Source organism: Pantherophis guttatus, chromosome 7 (assembly GCF_059756535.1).
Source record: "Pantherophis guttatus breed Tessera chromosome 7, ASM5975653v1, whole genome shotgun sequence".
NCBI lineage: Eukaryota > Metazoa > Chordata > Lepidosauria > Squamata > Colubridae > Pantherophis > Pantherophis guttatus.
Genome location: NC_142069.1, coordinates 89,865,266 through 89,886,923, shown reverse-complemented (window position 1 = coordinate 89,886,923; position 21,658 = coordinate 89,865,266). Strand labels below are relative to the sequence as shown.

Below are 21,658 nucleotides of genomic sequence, written 5' to 3'. Positions count from 1 at the left end.
GCCCTCTCTAAGCGGTTTACAGAGTCAGCATCTTGCCCCCAACACTCTGGGTCCTCATTTTACCGACCTTGGAAGGACAGAAGGCTGAGTCAACCTTGAGCCAGTCAGGATTGAACTCTTGACCATGGGCAGAATTAGCCTGCAATACTGCATTCCAATCCACTATGCCATCACAGCTAAGCGGAGAATGGTTTATATTACAAGCAGAAAATTTAATAGTAACCTTCAATTCTGTAATTGTTTATAGTTTAACACCGATCTGTTGCAGTACCTATTCTGGATAGCATGTGCACAACTTAGAAATTGATACACAAAAGTGCAATTTTAGATAAATCTGAAAGAAAGAAAAAAGGATACATAAAGGCTGTAAAGTAATATTTCCTACAAATTTACCAATACTGTAATGTCCAAATAACAATCATTATTACAGAGCCCACCTAAATCCTACTAAACTATTCAGTAACATGTTCCTTTTTGTTTAGGGTTCGAATACAGATGTGGGTGGAATGGTGTCTTTTGGGAGTTAATCTGAACAGGAGAAAACATGAAAAAAAGACTTGTCTTGAAATTCAAAATAAGGGGGATGAATGATTGATTCCTAATGGGCCAGTCTCACCTAAGTGCTGTCGGTGCTATTTATCAATAGCAAGAGACTTTTATCAAGAGACATGTCATAATGGCAAGTCAACTCTTATTTTCTTTTTCTGAATCCTCAGGAAGCATCTATGAAGATGGGATCATGGTCAGCAAAGCTGTGAAGATCACCGTGAACGGAAAACTTCTAAAACCAGCAGGTAAGAAAGAAGGGGACTGTTATATCTCGTTATAACAGTCAATAACGAATTATAAGATATAACTCATTATTGAACATAGAAATTTCAATGTCCGTAAAACAAAGGCAGCATTCAGAATCATCTAAGGGGGATGAGCTTTGAATTCTGGAGGCCAAGAAATTCCCATAATGGTATAAGAAAAGAAAAAGCATGTCCAGAAGATAGATAGATAGGTAGGTAGGTAGGTAGGTAGGTAGGTAGGTAGGTAGGTAGGTAGATGATAGATAGGATAGATAGGATAGATAGATGATAGATAGATGATAGATAGATAGATAGATAGATAGATAGATAGATAGATAGATAGTCAGGTAGGTAGGTAGGTAGGTAGGATAGATAGATATAGATAGATAGATAGATAGATAGATAGATAGATAGATAGATGATAGGTAGGTAGGTAGATAGTCAGGTAGGTAGGTAGGTAGGATAGATATAGATAGATAGATAGATAGATAGATAGATAGATAGATAGAAAGATAGATGATAGGTAGGTAGGTAGGTAGGTAGATGATAGATAGGATAGATAGATGATAGATAGATGATAGGTGGGTAGATAGATAGATAGATAGATAGATAGGTAGGTAGGTAGGTAGATGATAGATAGGATAGATAGATGATAGATAGATGATAGGTGGGTAGATAGATAGATAGATAGATAGATAGATAGATAGATAGATATTTAGATGATATATAGGAACATAGATATACCAGTAGATATAGATAGGTAGTCAGATAGATAGATAGATAGATAGATAGATAGATAGATAGATAGATAGATAGATAGATAGAAAGATAGATAGATAGATGAGAGAGAGAGAGAGAGAGAGAGGAGTAGTCCTCAATTTATGACCACAATTGAGCCCAAAATGTCTGTTATTACATGAGACATTTATGAAGTGGGTTTGCCCCATTTTATGATTTTTCTTGCCATGGTTGTTAAACGAATCACTGCAGTTGATAAATTAGTAATCTGGTTGCTAAGTGAATCTTGCTCCCCCATTGACTTTGCTCATCAGAAGATCACAAAAGAGGATCAAGTGATCCCAGGACTCTGCAACCGTCATAAATATGAACTGGTTGCCAAGCATCTGAATTTTGATCATTTGACCCTGGGGATGCTGCAATGGTCGTAAGTGTGAAAAATGGACCTAAGTCCCATTTTTCAGTGCCGTTGTAACTTTGAACGGCCACTAAACAAACCATCGTAAGTCGAGGACTACCTGCGTATCATTTTGCCATGTTGATACATTCATTTTTCTCATGCTACCTGTATTTCTTGTCAGTTGTTGGAGTCAAAATCAATCTGAACAGCTGGATGACAAATTTCACTACAATCACCACGAAAGACCAGGTGAGTTGCGTAGGCTTCACTTCCAGTTTTTCCAGAGCTGCTTCTTGCAATCTTAGCAGCTCTGCTTGTATAAAACATTAGGAATGCTGAACCAAAACCTGTATGGCTTCCACCATGTTGACGTTCCATAAAGCTTGAAGATCTGGTTCTTCTCCTAGACCCGTGATGGTGAACCTATGGCACGTGTGCCACCTGTGGGCACATGAGCATTGCCTTAGCTCAGCTCCAGCGGGCATGTGCATGCTGGCCAGCTGATTTTTGGCTCTTCTGGTCCCACTGTAAGTTGGGAAATGGGCCGTTTCCAGCCTCTGGAGACCTTCCAGGGGGGTGGTAAAGGCCATTTTCACCCTCCACAGGCTCTTAGAAAGCATCTGGAGCCTGGGGAGGGTGAAAAATGGGCCTTCCATTCCCACCGGAAGTCAGGAAATGGGCCATTTCCGGCCGGCAGAGGGCCTCCGGGGGCATGGGGAAAGCTGTTTTCGCCCTCCCCAGGCTCCAAGAAAGCCTCTAGAGCTTGGGGAAGGCAAAACATGGTCCTACCCATCCCACCGTGCCATCACATACCAAAAGTGGGGGGAGCACAGGGGGGGTTGCACACACATGCATTGGGGGCAGGACACATTGAATTATGGGTGTGGGCCAGTGGTGGGTTCCTCCTGGTTCGGTCCGGTTCGGCCGAGCCGGTAGTGGTGACGTTATGACATCACCGAACCGGTTCTCCCCCCCGCCCTCCCATCCCCCCACCCCCCCACATTATTCTTACCTTTTATTTGGTCCCACCCCCAATCTATTGCTGCCTCCAGAGTCCCAGCTGATGACTAGAGGGAAAAAAACTGTTTAAACTCTTGCCGCGGGGCTTCAAAGGGCCGTCCTACAGCTGATCAGTGTTAAAAGCAAACAAATGAGTTGGGTCTCGGCTTCCCCCCAGTCTGTGCTCACGAAAACACAAGCAACGCTCTCGGAGAGTCGATACAACTTGGTTTATTGTGACAAACAGCTCGTACGGAAGTCGGACTGCAAATGCAATTCAAAGACGCAGCTACCCCACGCCCCACACAGAGTTCTTTTTATAGGGATTTCTCTCATGGCAAACAGCTGCTCGGCGGTTTTCAACTTCCCGCCGCTCGTCACGCGCGCACAGCAATGTCGTCATTCATTCCGTCTTGATCCAATTACGCTTCTTTTCTTCGTAACATGTGTTACACCTCCGCGAGCCCCGATAAACACCCGTGCATTATAACGCCTAGTCGCCAGCCCGTCCCCGTCACCAACACCCGTGCAGCCCGTCTCATCCCTCCTCCTAGCAGGTAGGATGAACGTCCATGGGTCAGCGGTCTTGTGCATGGTGTCGAGTGCTTCTTGACGCTCGACAGGCGGCTCCCCCTACCAGGTGTCCGCCTAAAAGAGAACAAAACACAAATAGTGGTTAGTGTTTTTATAACGGTTTTGGTTTGTGGGGGTTTTCCTTATGAAACTTCCCCACCAACCGTGGGGCATTTACATCTTTTTTGTGAACCCATGATGCCTCGGTATCAGGATAACCTTTCCATCGAACTAAATAGTATAGATGGCCTCTCCGCGTTTTCGTGTCGAGAATATCTTTAATTTCATAGTGAGCCCCTGTTACTGGGCCTGGGGGTGTTTGTGTTGACGTAGTGGGTACGGTTGCTGGTTTCAATAGACTCGAATGGAAAACAGGATGTATTTTCCCAAGCAGAGAGGGTAGTTTTAACATAAAGGTTACCGGGTTAATGATTCTTACGATGGGGAAAGGGCCTATATATTTAGGACCTAATTTTCGACTGGGTAGCCGCATCCGTATGTATTTAGTGGACACATAAACTAAATCCCCAACCTGAAAAGGAGGACATGTGGTTCGTTTTTTGTCGGCTTGCTCTTTATATTCCTCAGCTGCTTTAGTCAGTGCTTGCTTTATTTGAGGCCATGTCTTCCGTATGTTAGTCGCCCACTCCTGGGGAGTCATTGATGGTGGAGTGGTGACGTCCAGGTCAGGAATAGCTGGGAAATCCCGTCCCATAACAACGTGGAAAGGAGTACACCCGGTGCTCCTATGCACCGAATTGTTATATGCTGTCTCAGCAAACAGGAGATAGTCCACCCAGTCCCTCTGTTGGTATGATACGTAGGAACGGAGGTACCGTTCCACCATGGCATTCACACGCTCGGCTGCTCCATTCGTGCTGGGGTGATATGCTGAACTTAGGCCTTGTGTTGTTCCAATATCATTAAGGAAACCTTTCCAGAACCTGGCAGTAAATTGCACCCCTCTATCTGAAATAATTCGTTTGGGTGCTCCGTGTAAGCGATAAATATGTTGGAGAAACATCCGGACTAGTCGTTTTGCGGATGGTAAGCCTTTACAAGGGATGAAATGTGCCTGCTTTGAAAAAAGATCGACTACAGTCCAGATAACGGTATATCCCCTACTGTTAGGGAGCTCTACGATGAAATCCATGGCGATTTCATCCCACGGCCTGCTTGGTTCTGCCACTGTCTGTAGTAGCCCTAATGGTTTTCCAGGACGTGGTTTAGATACAGCACATATGTGACACCCGCGGACGTAGCGGTCAATGTCTTTCCTCATTTTGGGCCACCAGAATTGTTTTCGGCTTAGATGCAACGTTTTTAAGAACCCAAAATGTCCTGCGGTTTTGTTATCATGGCAGTGAGCCAACACTTGATGCCTCAAGGAAACGGGGATATATAACCTATCCCCCCACCATACCAAGCCGTTTCGGTGGGTGACAGAAGAGTGGTTGTCTTGTACCCACTTATCCGTTTGCAGTTCCTTTTGCAGTGTCGAAACCCAGTCAATGGGTTGGCGAGTTCCCAGTGTATACGCTTTCATGGGTGGAATCACAGCCTGTAAAACTTCATCCCTTCTGCTTCTGTATTGAGGCATTCGTGACAAGGCATCAGCCAAAAACATTTTACCTGCTGGTTTGTAGACGAGAGAGAATCGGAAGCGCTGAAAATATTGTGCCCATCTGATTTGTTTTGGGGACAATTTTCGAGGGGTTTGTAGGGCTTCCAGATTCTTGTGGTCCGTCCAGACCTCAAAAGGCTTTGTACTACCTTCCAGTAGATGTCGCCATGTCTGCAAGGCCCGCTTTACAGCGTATGCCTCCTTCTCCCATATGGCCCAATTCCTCTCTGTTGCCGTGAATTTACGCGAGGTGTATGCGCAGGGCCGTAGAACACCGTTTGGATCTTTTTGTAGTAGGACAGCTCCCACGGCCACGTCACTCGCGTCTGCCTGCACAATGAATGGTTGTGAAGTGTCTGGATGTTTGAGTACGGGCTCTCTAGCAAAAAGACGTTTGAGATCCTCGAATGCTTGTTGACACGTGGACGACCACTGCAGCACGTGTCCCGGTCTGGGTTTCACTCCGGGCGCCACTTTACCTTTCGTTTTTAAGAGCTCAGTTAAAGGCAACGCTATCTTCGCGAACGATGGGATGAACTGTCGGTAAAAATTCGCAAACCCGAGAAAGCTCTGTAATTGCTTACGTGTTCGCGGGGCCTGCCATTCCATCACTGCTTCTACTTTTCTCGGATCCATCTGAATTCCCGTATCACTAATCCGAAACCCAAGGTAATCTATTTCTCTCCGGTGGAATTCGCATTTCGAGAGTTTAACAAAGAGGTGTGCCTCCAGTAATTTGGTCAGTACCTGTCGAACGAGCTGAACGTGCTCTTCCATCGTGTTTGAATAAATAAGTATATCATCCAGGTACACTAATACCCCTCGATATAAGTGTTCGTGCAACACTCCGTTTATGAGCTGCATGAAAACAGCTGGTGCACCTTGCAGACCAAACGGCATTACTAAGAAATGGTAACTACCGAGGGGACTGTTGAATGTGGTTTTCCATTCGTCCCCCGACCGTATCCTCACCCGATAATACGCTTCACGTAGGTCTAGTTTCGTGAAGATTTTTCCGGTGCCCAAGGTCGTCAGTAAATCGGGTATCAGCGGAAGTGGATACAGCGGCTCTACACAGACAGCATTTAGTCCCCGGTAGTCAACACATAATCGTAGCCCGCCGTCCTTCTTTTCTCGGAACAGCACCGGTGCTGCTAAGTGTGACCTGCTAGGTCGGATAAAACCTCTCGCCAGGTTTTTGTCTATATATGTGCGTAATTCTTCTAACTCTTTTGGGGTCATCGAGTACATTCGGGGTTTCGGTAGGCGAGCTCCAGGGATGATTTCGATACCACAGTCGGTATCTCGGTGTGGTGGCAATACGTCACATTCGTTCTCGCTAAACACTCGAGCAAGGTCGGCATACACGGAAGGGTACTTCTGTTGGGGCGTTGCCTCATGCTGGAGTGCAACACAAGGTTCCTCTGTTATTGGGAGCCTTACTTTACGGAAACCCCCCTCCCACCAGATGTGGGGCTGCCACTTATCTAACCAGGCAAGACCTAGGATGATTGGTTCTATCATCTGTGTTATTACAATGAACCGGATGCGTTCTTGATGGGCCCCTATCGTTAACACTACAGGTTCTGTTACGCTAGTGGCGGGTACCCCCCCCAGAGTAGTACCATCCACCTGTTCGAATTTAATGGGATCGCGTAACGTCAGTATTCGGAGGCCTAAAGCCTCTGCTATGGACCGGCGGATAAGGCAGCGGGTGCAACCGGAATCTATCAATGCGTCTTGATCGCACTCTCGGTTGGTTGCAGGGTGCCTAAGGGTTACTGGAATCAGGAACGGTCGAATGGGATCACTCACCATGGGATCGTGTATATCCTCCTCCGTGTCAGTCTCCTCTGGAGTCTCGGGCACACGGGCTGTTCCCGGTGGACCACCCGCGATGGAACGAGGGGTTGCCTCTACCAAAGATGTCTGCGTAACTGCTCTGGATCGTTCTGGCGTCCGTGCAGGCCGGTCCTGCGGTATGGTAGCCGGTGGCGGACGTGGGGTAGACATCCGAGGTGGCGGCACTGGACATTCTGCTGCTCGATGCCCCTCCTGATTGCATCTGAAGCAACGGAACGGTCGTCTAGCTACCTCACCGCTTGCGGATCCAAAAAACGGGGCTGTTCGAGCAACGTTCCTGTCACTAGACCGACTCATGGATCCCCGTCGTAGATTTAGGTTTACGTTACGGGGCTTGAATTCCCGCAACCCGACATCTAGACTAACAGCCGCCTTGTACCACTCAGAGAGGCAGGGCCCTAGACCCCGGTAGACACAGGCCTGTCTAATGTCTCTATCAAGCCCCGCCTGAAATTGATGAATCAGAAGGCGTTCTGGCCAAGAGCGGAGCTTTCCGGCCAAGTTACGGAATTCATTGACGTAGTCCTTTGCTGGACGGCCCCGTTGTCTAAGGTTTACTAATTCCCCTTCAAGAACCTGCGTTCGAGTTTCGTCCTCGAACCGGTGCCGCAATGCTTCCAGGAAAAGCCCTAAATCTGTTAACTCATGGGCATGTTCGCTGTGCAGGTCAGCGACCCAATCAGCAGCGTCGCCTGTTAACACTGCCGTCACCGCAACCACCATTGACCACTGCGAAGGATAAAGCCTACCATATAGGTCCATATGGCTTATCACTTGGCTGAGAAAGAGCGCTACCTTTCCTGCAGTGCCATCGAAAGCCGCTTGTATGGGAGGTAAGCCCCAGGGTGTCTGGCGAGGGGCCCATGGCCCATGGCCCCATATTGGCACAGGATCTAGTTGGGGTGGCTGTGGCGGTCTAAGCCCCAGACCTGGCTGGGTCTGCTGGTCGCCTCTACCATGGTTCACCCCCCTCTCTCTCCGGGGTTGCGCCACAGTCCCTGGGGGGCCGTGCACACTATCCCCGCTTCCTGTTGGAGCGGCGCTCGTGCTCTGACGTTCTCCGCTGACCCGCTGTGTGCGCTGTTCCCGCCGCTCAGGCTTTAGCTTCGGGCTGGCGAGACGGAATCTGCTGCCTGAGCTACCTCCCGCCGACCCACTGGACCAAGAACCAGACGAGTCCACTGTGGGGGCCCATGGCTGCCAAGATGACGCGTCGCGGAAACTGGCCTCCCCAAATCTATCACGCAAAACGTCCATAGTGGACGCCCCTGGGCCAGTGGAGTAACTCCACTCCCCCTCCTTTTCCTCAACCCACTGCCGTTCCCTCCAACCCAGGAACTGGGAGCCTACATAAGGTGGTGCTTGTGGACGCGTCTCAGTCGCTCCCTGCTCTTTCGACCCCCGTTCCTCACGCCCCGTCTCTGGCCGCGACTCCGCGGCTCCGCTGCTTTTCGGCTGCTCCCGGCGTTTCGGCCGCACCACCAGCTGTTCCTCCATTTCGGGTGCGTCGGGAACGGCAGCGTCCCCCGGTGCCTCCTCGTCTTGCAACGCCTCCATGGACAGCACATCCTCGGTTACGCCTTCGGCCATCGTATCGAGGCTCCGTAACCGGACTCACAGCAGGAATGAAACCAAACAAAGGAAAGGGGAGCTGCGTCTTCCTCTCGGCTTCCCCCCAGTCTGTGCTCACGAAAACACAAGCAACGCTCTCGGAGAGTCGATACAACTTGGTTTATTGTGACAAACAGCTCGTACGGAAGTCGGACTGCAAATGCAATTCAAAGACGCAGCTACCCCACGCCCCACACAGAGTTCTTTTTATAGGGATTTCTCTCATGGCAAACAGCTGCTCGGCGGTTTTCAACTTCCCGCCGCTCGTCACGCGCGCACAGCAATGTCGTCATTCATTCCGTCTTGATCCAATTACGCTTCTTTTCTTCGTAACATGTGTTACACCTCCGCGAGCCCCGATAAACACCCGTGCATTATAACGCCTAGTCGCCAGCCCGTCCCCGTCACCAACACCCGTGCAGCCCGTCTCATCCCTCCTCCTAGCAGGTAGGATGAACGTCCATGGGTCAGCGGTCTTGTGCATGGTGTCGAGTGCTTCTTGACGCTCGACATTGGGTCGTAAGTGCGAGGACTGGTCGTAAGTGCGAGGACCTTCCAGAAATGACTCTGACCAACTACCCACGCCCACCTAGTCACATGACCTCCAAGCCACACCCACAAAATAAACCACGCCCACAGAACCGGTAGTAAAAAAATTTAGAACCCACCCCTGGTGTGGGCACCCACGCGCAATCCCCCGCACTCCCTGCTGCTCCCCCTGCTTTTGGCACGCAACAGCAAAAAGGTTAACCATCACTGTTCTAGACCTTCGGGCCTCCGCCAAAAGAGCGGTAAAAATAAGAATTTATGGGTTTCTTGGCCCAACATCTGCTTAATCTTGGGAAACTATCTCCCATGGCTTAGGCCCGGGGTACTTGCAGGACCATCTCCAGCCGTTCTCCCATCGTCCTGTGCGCTCTCACAGAGTCGGCCTCCTCAGGGTGCCGTCGGCCAAACAATGTCGGCTGATGGCCCCCAGGAGGAGAGCGTTCTCTGTGGGAGCCCCGACCCTCTGGAATGGATTGCCCACCGAGCTCAGGACAGCCCCCGACCTTCTTTCCTTCCGTCGCGAGCTGAACACGTGGCTCTTCCGCCAATTAAACTGATCTGTTTGGGGGTACACTGGTATAATTTTAAATTGTTTTTAATTGGGTTACTGATTTTAATTTTGTATTGTATTGTGATTTGTATTGAAGTTGTCATTTTGTAAGCCGCCTTGAGTCCCTAGGGAGAAAGGCGACATATAAATCGCAATCAATCAATCAATCAATCAATCAATAAACAAACAAACAAACAAACTAACTAACTTGGGTAATGCCGTGCATATTGTGTCTGTTGTTTTCGAAAGAGGAGTGGTTTTATGAATGCGCTGTTTCTTACATTTTTTTTCAGTGTAAAAGTGGAAGTGAGCTTTGCGGATGTGAAAAGAACAGTCCGGTAAGAGATGCAATAGATGATTTCTTTCAGCCAAATAAACTTGTCGTTAACATCTCATCTGTTTTAAAGGTTGATAACGGGACCAGTATGTCATGTAGTTTTGGACTCTCGAAGCAGCCATGTCAGCGTTAAGCATTAATATTATTGCAGGATCCAATCTGGGTCGGTCATTGGGACCGGAGGTTTCGTCTTCCGAGCTTTCGGACTCGTGCTGGAGTCCTTCCTCAGAGAATTTCTGTCTTAGCAGTGTGTCATGCCCCCATCAGAGCCTGAATCTGCAGAGAAAGTCAAACCAGAACTGGAGCAGATGGAAATAGAGGGGGCGGCTTTGTTGGTTTCGGAGGAAAATGGGGAGGGGCACGCTGAGTCGGGCCAGGGCCTTTCAGGATTGGGATGGCTTGTAGGCAGGGAGGAAGGGGAAGCAGGATGACCAGGGGAGGCTAAGCAGTGAACATGAGAGACAGGGCTCAAGCGATGCACAAGGACCACTCCCTTCTGATCCTCGAGCACGGAGAGTGGAGAGAAGGCGAGAACAGCACAGACTTGAGCACCAAGCCCCTCTTCACAAAGCACACTTGAGGACTGAGAATTAAGGAGAAGCTGTGGGGAGGTTTGTCAAGAACAAATGCTGAATTCCTGGAGTATTGAGTGTTTGAACTTTCCTGGATTCCTTGCATTCTTTCTGGATTTCTTGCTTTGCAGCCATGGTGCTCACAGCAGTTGGGCTGGACTATTTTCTTCTAGAGGCTGCTTGAGGTGTGTGTGTGTCATCACTTCGCTCTGGGACTTGCCAGAAACATGGGAGCAATAAAGGGGCCGTTTGGGGAAATTTGGAGCAATAAAAGGGCGGTTTGAGCTGCCAGATGCCTGTGTTACCTCTGTGGTGTGCCCTGGGTCATCACACAGTGTGTGTGTGTGTGTGTGTGTGTGTGTGTCTGGTATTTATATGGCCTTTTGTGTGTAAGTTTTTAGATGTTGATTGGGGTGTGTTGATAGCTGGGTATTAAGTCATTAATACCTTAATCAACACTCCAACTAACATCTAAAAAGCCATACACAATAGGCACCATTTAAGCACCACACACAGAATAGTCCAAAGCATGTATTGCAATAGAGAGAAGTTTCCTCAGGATGGGCTCTGGGACGAGTCCCGAAGCTCAGAAGACCAAACCTTTGGTTCCGGTGACTGACCCAGATTGGATCCCGCAATATTATTCTGGGACACGTATATTCGCCTTCATTTGGGATTAAAATTATTATTAATAGTCTCTAACTATCATTTATTCAGTTCAGCGGTTCAAATCCCTAGTGCCGCGTAACGGGGTGAGCTCCCGTTACTTGTCTCAGCTTCTGCCAACCTAGCAGTTCGAAAGCACGTTAAAAAACAATGCAAGTAGAAAAATAGGCACCACCTTTTGTGGGAAGGGAACAGCGTTCCATGCGCCTTTGGCGTTGAGTCATGCCGGCCACATGACCACGGAGACGTCTTCGGACAGCGCTGGCTCTTCGGCTTTGAAACGGAGATGAGCACTGCCCCCTAGAGTCGGGAACGACTAGCACATATGTGCGAGGGGAACCTTTGCCTTTTTAACTACCATTCAGATCTCTGGTGTCGGGATGTGCAAGGCCTGGCTACAACTGTCCAAAGGTAAGTAGTAGGGCAGCTCCACCCCCACATCCCCACCTTAGCTTAATTTTTACCCATGCACTCTGGAGTAAGTGGGATCTTAATTAGGGCTTATTTTTTTGGGGGGGTAGGGCTTATATTGGGCTCACGTGTAAAAATCAAGCTAAGACTTACTTTCAGGGTAGGTAGAATTTTTGGAGAAACAGGGTATAACTGGCAGTGTTTTATACTCCAAAGGACATGATTATCTAACCTGTGAATAAGATCCTGCATTATTATTTTTCTGTTTATGCAGGTAGTCCTCAACTTACAACACTTCATTTAGTGACTGTTCAAAGTAACGACGACAACTGAAAAAAGGGACTCACGGCCGCTTTTCACACAACCGTTGCAAATATCCCCAGGATCACGTGATCACAATTCAGATCCTTTGGCAACCCACTCACACTTATGACGGTTGCTGTGTCCTGGGGGGGGGTGTCATGTGATTACCTCTTGCGACCTTCCAACGAGCAAAGACAACGGGGAAGCCAGATTCACTTAACCAGCCATGTTACTAACTTAAGAGCTGCAGTGATTCACTTACCCACAAGTGGCAAGAACGGTCGTAAAATGGGGGCAAAATTTACTGAACGAATTAGCAACATTTTGGGCTCGGTTGTCGTTGTAAGTCGAGGGCGACCTGCATTCGACGGGAAGGTAAATTTCAATAATTGTTTTATTATATTTTGTTATATTCTTTTTTCTTCTAGCACATTGACTGTGTCATTCTTGACGATGGGGGTTTTCTTTTGATGACAAATCAAGATAACTATGTCCCAGAGGTACGTGATTGAATTAAGCTCTATGCAGAATACCTTATTAATTAAGCAGTATTTTTTTAGGAAATACATCCAGGACAGTGGTGAAATCTGAACCGGTTTGCTACCGGTTTGCTGGCCGTGCATGCGTGCTGCACGCTAAGTTCATGCTACGTGCATACATGCACAGTATGTCCCAAAAGGAGGCTTGGCAAGGTAAGTAGAACAGACAGCAAGTGGGGGGGGATCAGCTGTGCCGCGTGATTTAGCTTAGCTAGAAAGCAGGATTTCCTGCTTTCTAGCAAAGCCAAACCATGCGGCACAGCTGATCATCGGAAATACCAGTTCGGAGGAAGCGGTAGCTTTTTTTAACTACCGGTTTGCTTGAACTGGTAGTTTTTATCACTACTGGTTCGCCTGAAACCGGAGTGAACCGGTAGCATTTCACCCCTGATCCAGGAGTTACTTGATCTCTGTTTGAAGACTGACCTTTCTTTGTGCCTTAGATCGGAAAATTCTTTGGGGAGATTGACCCAGGCCTCATGCGAAATCTCATTAATATGTCCTTGTACGCCTTCAACAAGTCTTACGACTATCAGTCGGTGTGCGATCCAGAAGATGAACCGAAACAAGGAGCAGGACTTCGCTCCGTCAATGTGGTCAGTAGGCATTGCACCTTTCCGAAAAAATTCTTTACCAATGCCTCAGTTAGCAACAGTAATTTGATTCCTATCGCTTTGATTCATTTTTGATTCATATCGCTTTGGCTTTGTTACGATCGCTAACTAATGCCGGTGTCAAATCTAAAATGATGAAAAACTGAGGAAAATAAGAAAGAAAATACATATTGAGAAGGGCATAGAAAGGGTGTAAGGAGCCATGGTGGCGCAGTGGTTAGAATGCAAGATTGCATTCTGCCACTGCCTGCGGTTCGATCCTAACTGGCTCAAGGTGACTCAGCCTTCCATCCTTCCGAGGTTGGTGAAATGAGGACCCAGATTGTTGGAGGCAATGTACTGACTCTGTAAACCGCTTAGAGAGGGCTGTAAAGCACTGTGAAGTGGTATATAAATCTAAGCGCTAGTGCTAGTAAGTGACGTCTACAAGGTATTAAAAAGAGATTAAAAGATTGGCAGCAAGTAGAACACCCAGCCTTAGAAATGATGATGAAGAAGATATTGCAATGGTGAATAGTTTCTGCTTTTAATGATAAACCATCAACAGTCAAGAAATACAGTATATCACACACTAAAACAGCTATAAAGGCTTTGGAAATGATATTGAGATGCCAAGATACGTCTACACTTATAAAGATCAGAACTGTGTAAGCCTTGCATTAGATGTCTACAGAAATTCTCAGTCATCCAGGTTATGGTTGTCCCAAAGATACTTTTTTCAAAGGCAACTAGACTTTGTTTTTTCCTTGAAAATGTTTCTCTTCTCTTCTGAGAAGAAGCTTCTTGGATGAGAAGAGAAAGGTCTTCAAGAAGTGAAACATCTGAAGAAGCTTCTTGGATGAGAAGAGAAAGGTCTTCAAGAAGTGAAACATCTGAAGAAGCTCCTTGGATGAGAAGAGAAAGGTCTTCAAGAAATGAAACATCTGAAGAAGCTTCTTGGATGAGAAGTGAAAGGTCTTTAAGAAAAAAACAAACTCCCGTTGCCTTTGAAAAAAGCATCTTTGGGACAAGACTTGTGTTACTTCATGGATGTGAAAGTTCGACTTCAAAGAAGATAAAATAAGAAGAGTATTGAGGCCTTTGAACTTTGGTGTTGGAGAAGACTATTGAAGATACCATGGACAACCAAGGAAACAAGCTGATGGACTATGAAACAAATTAACCCAGATTTCTCACTTGAGGCGTAGATGACCAGGCTTACATTATGCTACTTCGGACATGATATGAAGACCCAGCTCTCTGGAGAAGGCTCAAATGATGGGAAAGGTGGGAGAAAAGAGAAAGACAATCAGGAGCAAGATGGATGATGGCCTCACTTACAGTACAGTTACAGTAGCAATGAGGATCAGGCATAGGTTAGGGTTAGAATGTCATGGAGAAAAATCTATGTGGTCACTAAGAGTCAACAGTTGTATAATGTTTGGGTATCCCAAAGCTGCTTTTTCCAAAAGGCAATTGGACTTTGAAATGAACCGAAGAAGCTTCTTGGATGTGGAGTGAAACGTTTTCAAAGAAAATTTCAAGAAAGTCCAGTAGAATGGAATGGAATGGAATGGAATAGAATAGAATAACAGAGTTGGAAGGAATAGAGTAGAGTAGAGTAGAGTAGAGTAGAGTAGAGTAGAATAGAATAGAATAGAATAGAATAGAATAGAATAGAATAGAATAGAACAGAACAGAACAGAACAGAACAGAACAGAACAGAACAGAACAGAATAGAATAGAATAGAATAGAATAGAATACAGTAGAGTAGAGTGGAGTGGAGTGGATTGGAGTGGAAGGGAAGGGAAGGGAAGGGAAGGGAAGGGAAGGGAAGGGAAGAGAAGGGAAGGGAAGGGAAGGGAAGGGAAGAGAAGAGAAGAGAAGAGAAGAGAAGAGAAGAGAAGAGAAGAGAAGAGAAGAGAAGAGAAGAGAGTTGGAAGGGATCTTTGAGGTCTTCTAGTCCAACCCCCTGTTCAAGCAGAAGAACCTATACCATATATCAAAAGTTGTCTTTTGGAAAAAGCACCTTTGGGGACAACCATGTCTTGGATGATTGATAACCTGTTTAGATAATTGTTTGGGTATTAAGAGGTACAGTAAAGATATTATTAGCATTAACAATATCAGCATGTTAAAAAAAAAAAACTAATAAAACTTAGCCTCCCAGAAAACCAGAGGTGACAGTGAAATTCCATAAAATAAATAAATCAGTCAATCCACATCTGGAGGTTGGATGGAGAGAACCCGTTGGTGTTTTCAGAGATGCTTCTAAAATTCTGCTCTTTGTTTCCTCTTTTTCTAGCCTACCATAGCAGATATTTTACATCTTGGATGGTGGGCATCTGCAGCTGCCTGGTAAGTTGGAATTTACAGACAGGATCATTACACATTTGAAACGTATGAATGTCTTGATCAAATTCTGTAAGGATAGGATATAAAATAGAGTCGGAAGGGACTTTGGAGGTCTTTTAGTCCAGGGGTACCCAAACCCTGGTTTATGGACCGGGCTATGGCATGACATCTCCGGTCCATGAAAAAAACACTCTCCGTTCAACCAGTCCTTGGTGCCCAAAAAGATTGGGGGCTGCTATTCTAGTCCAACCCCTTGCTCAAACAGGACACCCTATTCCATTTCAGACAATTGTCCAGTCTTTTCTTAAAGACCTCCAGTGATGAAGCACTCACAGCTTCTGAAGGGAAGCTGTATCTTTTCTTTTATGTACACTGAGAGTTTATGCAACCAAAGACAAATTCCTTGTGTGTCCAATCACACTTGGCCAATAAAGAATTCTATTCTGTTCTGTTCTGTTCTGTTCTGTTCTGTTCTGTTCTATTCTATTCTATTCTATTCTATTCTATTCTATTCTATTCTATTCTATTCTATTCTATGACTATCATTAAGTGTTGTACCTTACGATTCTTGACAAACGTATCTTTTCTTTTATGTACACTGAGAGCGTATGCACCAAAGACAAATTCCTTGTGTGTCCAATCACACTTGGCCAATAAAGAATTCTATTCTATTCTATTCTATTCTATTCTATTCTATTCTATTCTATTCTATTCTATTCTATTCCATTCCATTCCATTCCATTCCATTCCATTCCATTCCATTCCATTCCATTCCATTCCATTCTATTCTATTCTATTCTATTCTATTCTATTCTATGACTATCATTAAGTGTTGTACCTTACGATTCTTGACAAACGTATCTTTTCTTTTATGTACACTGAGAGCGTATGCACCAAAGACAAATTCCTTGTGTGTCCAATCACACTTGGCCAATAAAGAATTCTATTCTATTCTATTCTATTCTATTCTATGACTATCATTAAGTGTTGTACCTTACGATTCTTGACAAACGTATCTTTTCTTTTATGTACACTGAGAGCGTATGCACCAAAGACAAATTCCTTGTGTGTCCAATCACACTTGGCCAATAAAGAATTCTATTTTGGCCACTCGGGAACCGTCCTATATTTACAGCTGTTTTGTAACATCCTACAGTGACAGGACTGAAATTTATGATGTTTTTTTGTCATCAAGAATCACATTTAGTGATAGTCATGGGTTACTAATAAGCAATCAAATCGTACTAGGAAACAATAAAAACAATATAAATTGTAAAGATACAAGCAACATGGTTATAGTCATAAGTGGGAAGAGATAGATAATAAGTGGGATAGGTAATAGGAACGATGAGAAGATTAACAGTAGTTCAGACTTAGTGAATAGTTTGACAGTGTTGAGGGAATTAGTTGTTTAGCAGAGTGATGGCGTTCGGGAAAAAACTGTCCTTGTGTCTAGTTGTTCTGGTGTGCAGTGTTCTATAGCGTTGTTTTGAGGGTAGGAGTTGAAACAGTTTATGTCCAGGATGTGAGGGGTCTGTAGATATTTTCCCAGCCCTCTTTTTGACTCGTGCAGTATACATATCCTCAGTGGAAGGCAGGTTGGTAGCCATTGTTTTTTCTGCAGTTCTAATTATCCCCTGAAGTCGGTGTCTGTCTTGTTGGGTTGCAGAGCCAAAATCCAGAGGTGTGATTATGGGAGGGGGGAAACGGTGGCCACCAGAACTTCAGAACAAGACTAAAAGTATCTTTTGAGGGTTCCATCCTAACTCTGAATGGCCACTAAGTGACCGGCCGTAAGTCGAGGGCTACCTGTGTACAAAACATGGAATTAGCAACAGAGGAAAATGTAAGAATTCTTCATTGCTGGGGTCGCTATAATGGATACTGATGTGGTTGTTCTATCTCTGTGTTGTTATTTGTTGACCTAGGTCTATTTTGCAGCAGCTGGTCTGGGGGCTGACCTTCCCACGTTTCCTTGGGGCAGGTAAGTGAAGAAAACGGGAGAGAAAAGTTGTATCCATCGGCAACGTCACACAGAGGTGACCATGTTTTTTGTTCCACAGCGGAAGTGGAAGAAGATGATTTCAGCGGCTTCCCATCCAAGCAGAGTTGTATCACGGTACAAACGCAATATTTCTTTGGGTCTGACGATAAATCCTTCAATGGCATTCTGGACTGTATCAACTGTTCTAGGTAGGTGTCATTTTGAAACTCTTAATGCATTTCCCCCCCCACCTTCATAATACCTTGTTTCCCCCAAAATAAGACATCCCCTGATAATAAAATAGCCCAATCGGGCTATTGAGCACATGCCAATAAGGCCAAGCCAGGGGTGAAATCTAATCTCTTCCCTTTTTAAATACGTAAATTTTAATCTGTTTTTAAATTATTGGGGTATTTTAATTTGTCTGGGCCAAATAATTTAATTTGATTTTATCGGGTTTTTAAATTTTGTGTATTTATGTATTTTATTGTTGGCTGTTCACCACCCTGAGTCCTTCGGGAGTAGGGCGGTATACAAATCAAATAAACTAAACTAAACTAAAACTAAAATTTGTTACTACCGGTTCTGTGGGCGTGGCTTGGTGATGGTGGGGGTAATGTGACTGGGTGGGTGTGGCCAATTTTTTTTTTTTTACTTTTAAAACCATTTTTTCTACAACCTCTTCGGCGAAAAAATGCTTTCAAAAGGCTCTGACGATCCCAGCTGAGTTGCCTGATTGGCAGAGGTTTTTTTTTTTCTTTTAAAAGCCTCTGCCGATCAGGCAACTCAGCTGGGATCATCAGAGGCTTTTAAAAGCATTTTTTTTTACAACCTCTTTGGCTGAAGAGGTTGTAGAAAAAATGTTTTTAAAAGAAAAAAAAGCCTCTGCTGATCAGGCAACTCAGCTGGGATCGTCTCCGCCCTTCTCCGGAGACTATTTCAGACAATATTTGCAACGACTGTTGTTCATTTTCTAATACTGAAATTCCCTGGATCTCAGCCTTTAACTGTTGGGTGTCGTTTGGCTTTTTTTTCTTCTCAGGCTTTTTCACGCAGAGAAGATTTCCAACACCAATTTGGTTTTCATCATGAGTGACAGTAAAGAGTTGTGTCATCATTGTGACACGAGGCCCCTGATGCAAGCAGAGAAACCTGGTATCCTTTTCCGCTTGACTTGAGACTGGATTTCTATTTTGCTTACAAAAGAACATTGGAAACATCTGGAGAATATGTTTCAAAACTATAACCCAGACCAGTAGTTGTTTTGTGTCTGGGTGTTGGTGTGATGTGATGTGATTCTTTTTTTTTTTTTAAAAAGTTTTTTATTAGTAATTCAAGTTAAAAAAACAATAGGCATGGTTTAACCTCTCTGGTTTTCACCATTATCGTCAAATTTAAGCAAATACATGACATACGTCTTTATCTTTGTACAAATGTACGTTACTTCTTGCACGTCAAGTATATAAATTAATTCCTTCTAAACAGCTACATCTATACTGAATATAATCATATCTCACACATACAGATTTAACATACGTTGACGTGTCCATTTCTAGACATTCATTACACCTTCATCTTGGCATTCCTCCTCCTGTCCAACCGGTCATAAAATTTAGTCCAGATTTCGTAGTACGCTGATTCAGTTTTATCCTTGAACTTATCCAAGGTAAGTCGGTCCATTTCTGCACAATTGAGGATTTTGATTAGCACTTCTTCTTCTTCTTCCAAGGGGATTTCTTTACTCTTCCATTTTTGGGCAACGTGATGTGATGTTATTCCATACCAGCTTCCTTTCTGTACGGTCTTAAGATGTTCATTTCCATTGACTGGTTGATTGTGTTCCATTAAGTCAGTATTCACCTTTAGCAAGTAGACAGAGATAGACCCTCTCCAGGGTAAAACATAAACATAGCTTTTTTTTTTTTAAATTTGATTTATATGCCGCCCTTCTCCAGAGACTCAGGGCGGCTTACAATGCGTTAAGCAATAGCCTTCATACTTTTGTATATTTTATACAAAGTCAGCTTATTGCCCCCACAAACTGGGTCCTCAATTTACCTATCTTAGAAAGGATGGAAGGCTGAGTCAATCTTGAGCCTGGCGAGATTCGAACTTACTAATTGCAGACAGCTGGAGTTAAATTACAATGCATTAGTCTGCTGAGCTATCCAGGCTCCCAGCTTTAGAACAATACCATTGTTATTTATTTTTTTTAAAAAAAGCAGTTTGGTCTAGTGGTGAAGGCACCAGGCTAGAAATTAGGAGACTGTGAATTCTAGTCCTGCCTAGGCACAAAGGACAGTTGGGTGACTTTGGGCCAATTACTAGGAGATGGGGAGTTCTAGTCCTGTCTTAGGCACAAAAGCACCTGAAGGCAGGACAAAGAAACAATGGAAGGGAACAAATCAAGGAGACAAGCAACCTAGAACCAAGGAGAAATTTCCTAACAATGAGGACAAAACAACCAGTGGAACAGAAGTTGCCTTCAGAAGTTGTAGGTGTTTCATCACTGGAGGTTTTTAAGAAGAGACTGGACAGCCCTTTGTCCGAAATGGTATAGGGCAGTGATGGCTACCCTTTTTGCAGTCGCGTGCCAAAAGCGTGGGGAGCATGGGGGGGGTTTGCATGTGCCCACACCCATAATTCAATGCGCCCCGTGCATGCACACCCAACCCCCCGTGTTTCCCCCGCTTTTGGCACACGATGGGCCTGGTAGGCCCATTTTTTTGCCCTCCCCAGGCTCCAGAAGCTTTCTAGGAGCCTGGGAAGGGCGAAAACGGCCTTACCCACCCACCCAGAGGCCCTCTGGAGGCTGGAAATGACCCGTTTCCTGATTTTCACTGGGACTGCAAAGCCTGTTTTTGCCCTTCCCAGGCTCCAGAGCCTTTCTAAGAGCCTGGGGAGGGTGAAAAAGGCGTCCTCCCCCCCCCGAGGCTCTCCAAAAGCCAGAAACAGCCCATTTCCTGACTTCCGGTGGGCCCAGAAGGCCCAAAACTCAGCTGCGTGCGCCAGAGCTAAGCTAGGGCAATGCTCATGTGCCCACAGATATGGCTCCGCGTGCCACCTGTGGCACACATGCCATAGATCCGCCATCACGGGTATAGGGTCTCCTACTTGAGCAAAGAGGGGCTGGACTATAAAACCTCCAAGGTCCCTTCCAGCTCTATTCTGATTGATTGATTGAAGCGGTGCTGGGAACAATGTTCATTTCCTAGCAGCGTGTTTTCTGATCGTTGTGATTCTTTCCTTGCTTTGGATTGACCCCGTGCCTTGTGAACTCTGGCTTTTTCTTGCCTCTTGTGTTGTGGATTTAATTTTGTCTGATGGGTTTAATTTCATCAGGAAACTTTCAAGTGCCTGGTGGACTCACTGGCCATTGCTCGGTAGATTAGCATTGGTCTGCTCGGGACAATCTTGGGTTTGGGGTGAAGGGAATTGGGGGAATGTTAATAAACCCACTAAACCACAGTTCAGTGTTTCCCAAGGGATGCGGTGGCTCAGTGGCTAAGACGCTGAGCTTGTCAATCGAAAGGTCGGCAGTTCAGCGGTTCGAATCCCTAGTGCCACATAACGGGGTGAGCTCCCGTGACTTGTCCCAGCTTCTGCCAACCTAGCAGTTCGAAAGCACGTTAAAAAATGCCAGTAGAAAAATAGGGACCACCTTTGGTGGGAAGGGAACAGCGTTCCGTGCGCCTTTGGCGTTGAGTCATGCTGGCCAAATGACCACGGAGATGTCTTCGGACAGCGCTGGCTCTTCAGCTTTGAAATGGAGATGAGCACTGCCCCCTAGAGTCGGGAGCGACTAGCACATATGTGCGAGGGGAACCTTTACCTGTATCTTAAACCACAGTTATGTGTGTGTGTGTGTGAGAGAGAGAGAGACTGGGAATTGTGAGAGAATTGTGTTGTGTTCCTTAACCGATGGGCAGATGAAGGACCGAACCCTTGTGAAATGGTTCAGCATCCCAGATACAGGAAAGGGCCAGATGCTTGCTTTGACGACGCTAAAGTAAGTCTTCTCTTCATTTAGATGTAAGATCTTTCTTTTTTTCCCTATTTCTCCGTTCCTGAGAATAGTTTCCATCTTTAATTGACTTCACTCTCTCTCTCTCTCTCATTACACATACTGCTCCCGTTCCAGATCAGAGCCCTTCTAATGCAAATGTTCTCACAATTAACCTTAAAACTGACGACGG

The 21,658-nt window shown here is 45.6% G+C and overlaps 1 protein-coding gene across 4 annotated transcripts in view; it reads left to right on the top strand.

The window, feature by feature from the left end:
* The window catches only part of CACNA2D1 (calcium voltage-gated channel auxiliary subunit alpha2delta 1), a 335,884-nt gene that overhangs the window by 302,399 nt on the left and 11,827 nt on the right, over positions 1 to 21,658 (top strand). For all 4 annotated transcript variants that reach the window (XM_087873415.1, XM_087873413.1, XM_087873412.1 and 1 more), the window contains 10 exons: positions 717 to 794; positions 2,114 to 2,181; positions 9,995 to 10,039; positions 12,419 to 12,490; positions 12,973 to 13,125; positions 15,429 to 15,481; positions 17,407 to 17,462; positions 17,542 to 17,671; positions 18,505 to 18,617; positions 21,392 to 21,471. In XM_087873415.1, the coding sequence (XP_087729541.1) occupies positions 717 to 794; positions 2,114 to 2,181; positions 9,995 to 10,039; positions 12,419 to 12,490; positions 12,973 to 13,125; positions 15,429 to 15,481; positions 17,407 to 17,462; positions 17,542 to 17,671; positions 18,505 to 18,617; positions 21,392 to 21,471 (848 nt within the window). The remainder of the gene's footprint in view (positions 1 to 716; positions 795 to 2,113; positions 2,182 to 9,994; positions 10,040 to 12,418; positions 12,491 to 12,972; positions 13,126 to 15,428; positions 15,482 to 17,406; positions 17,463 to 17,541; positions 17,672 to 18,504; positions 18,618 to 21,391; positions 21,472 to 21,658) is intronic.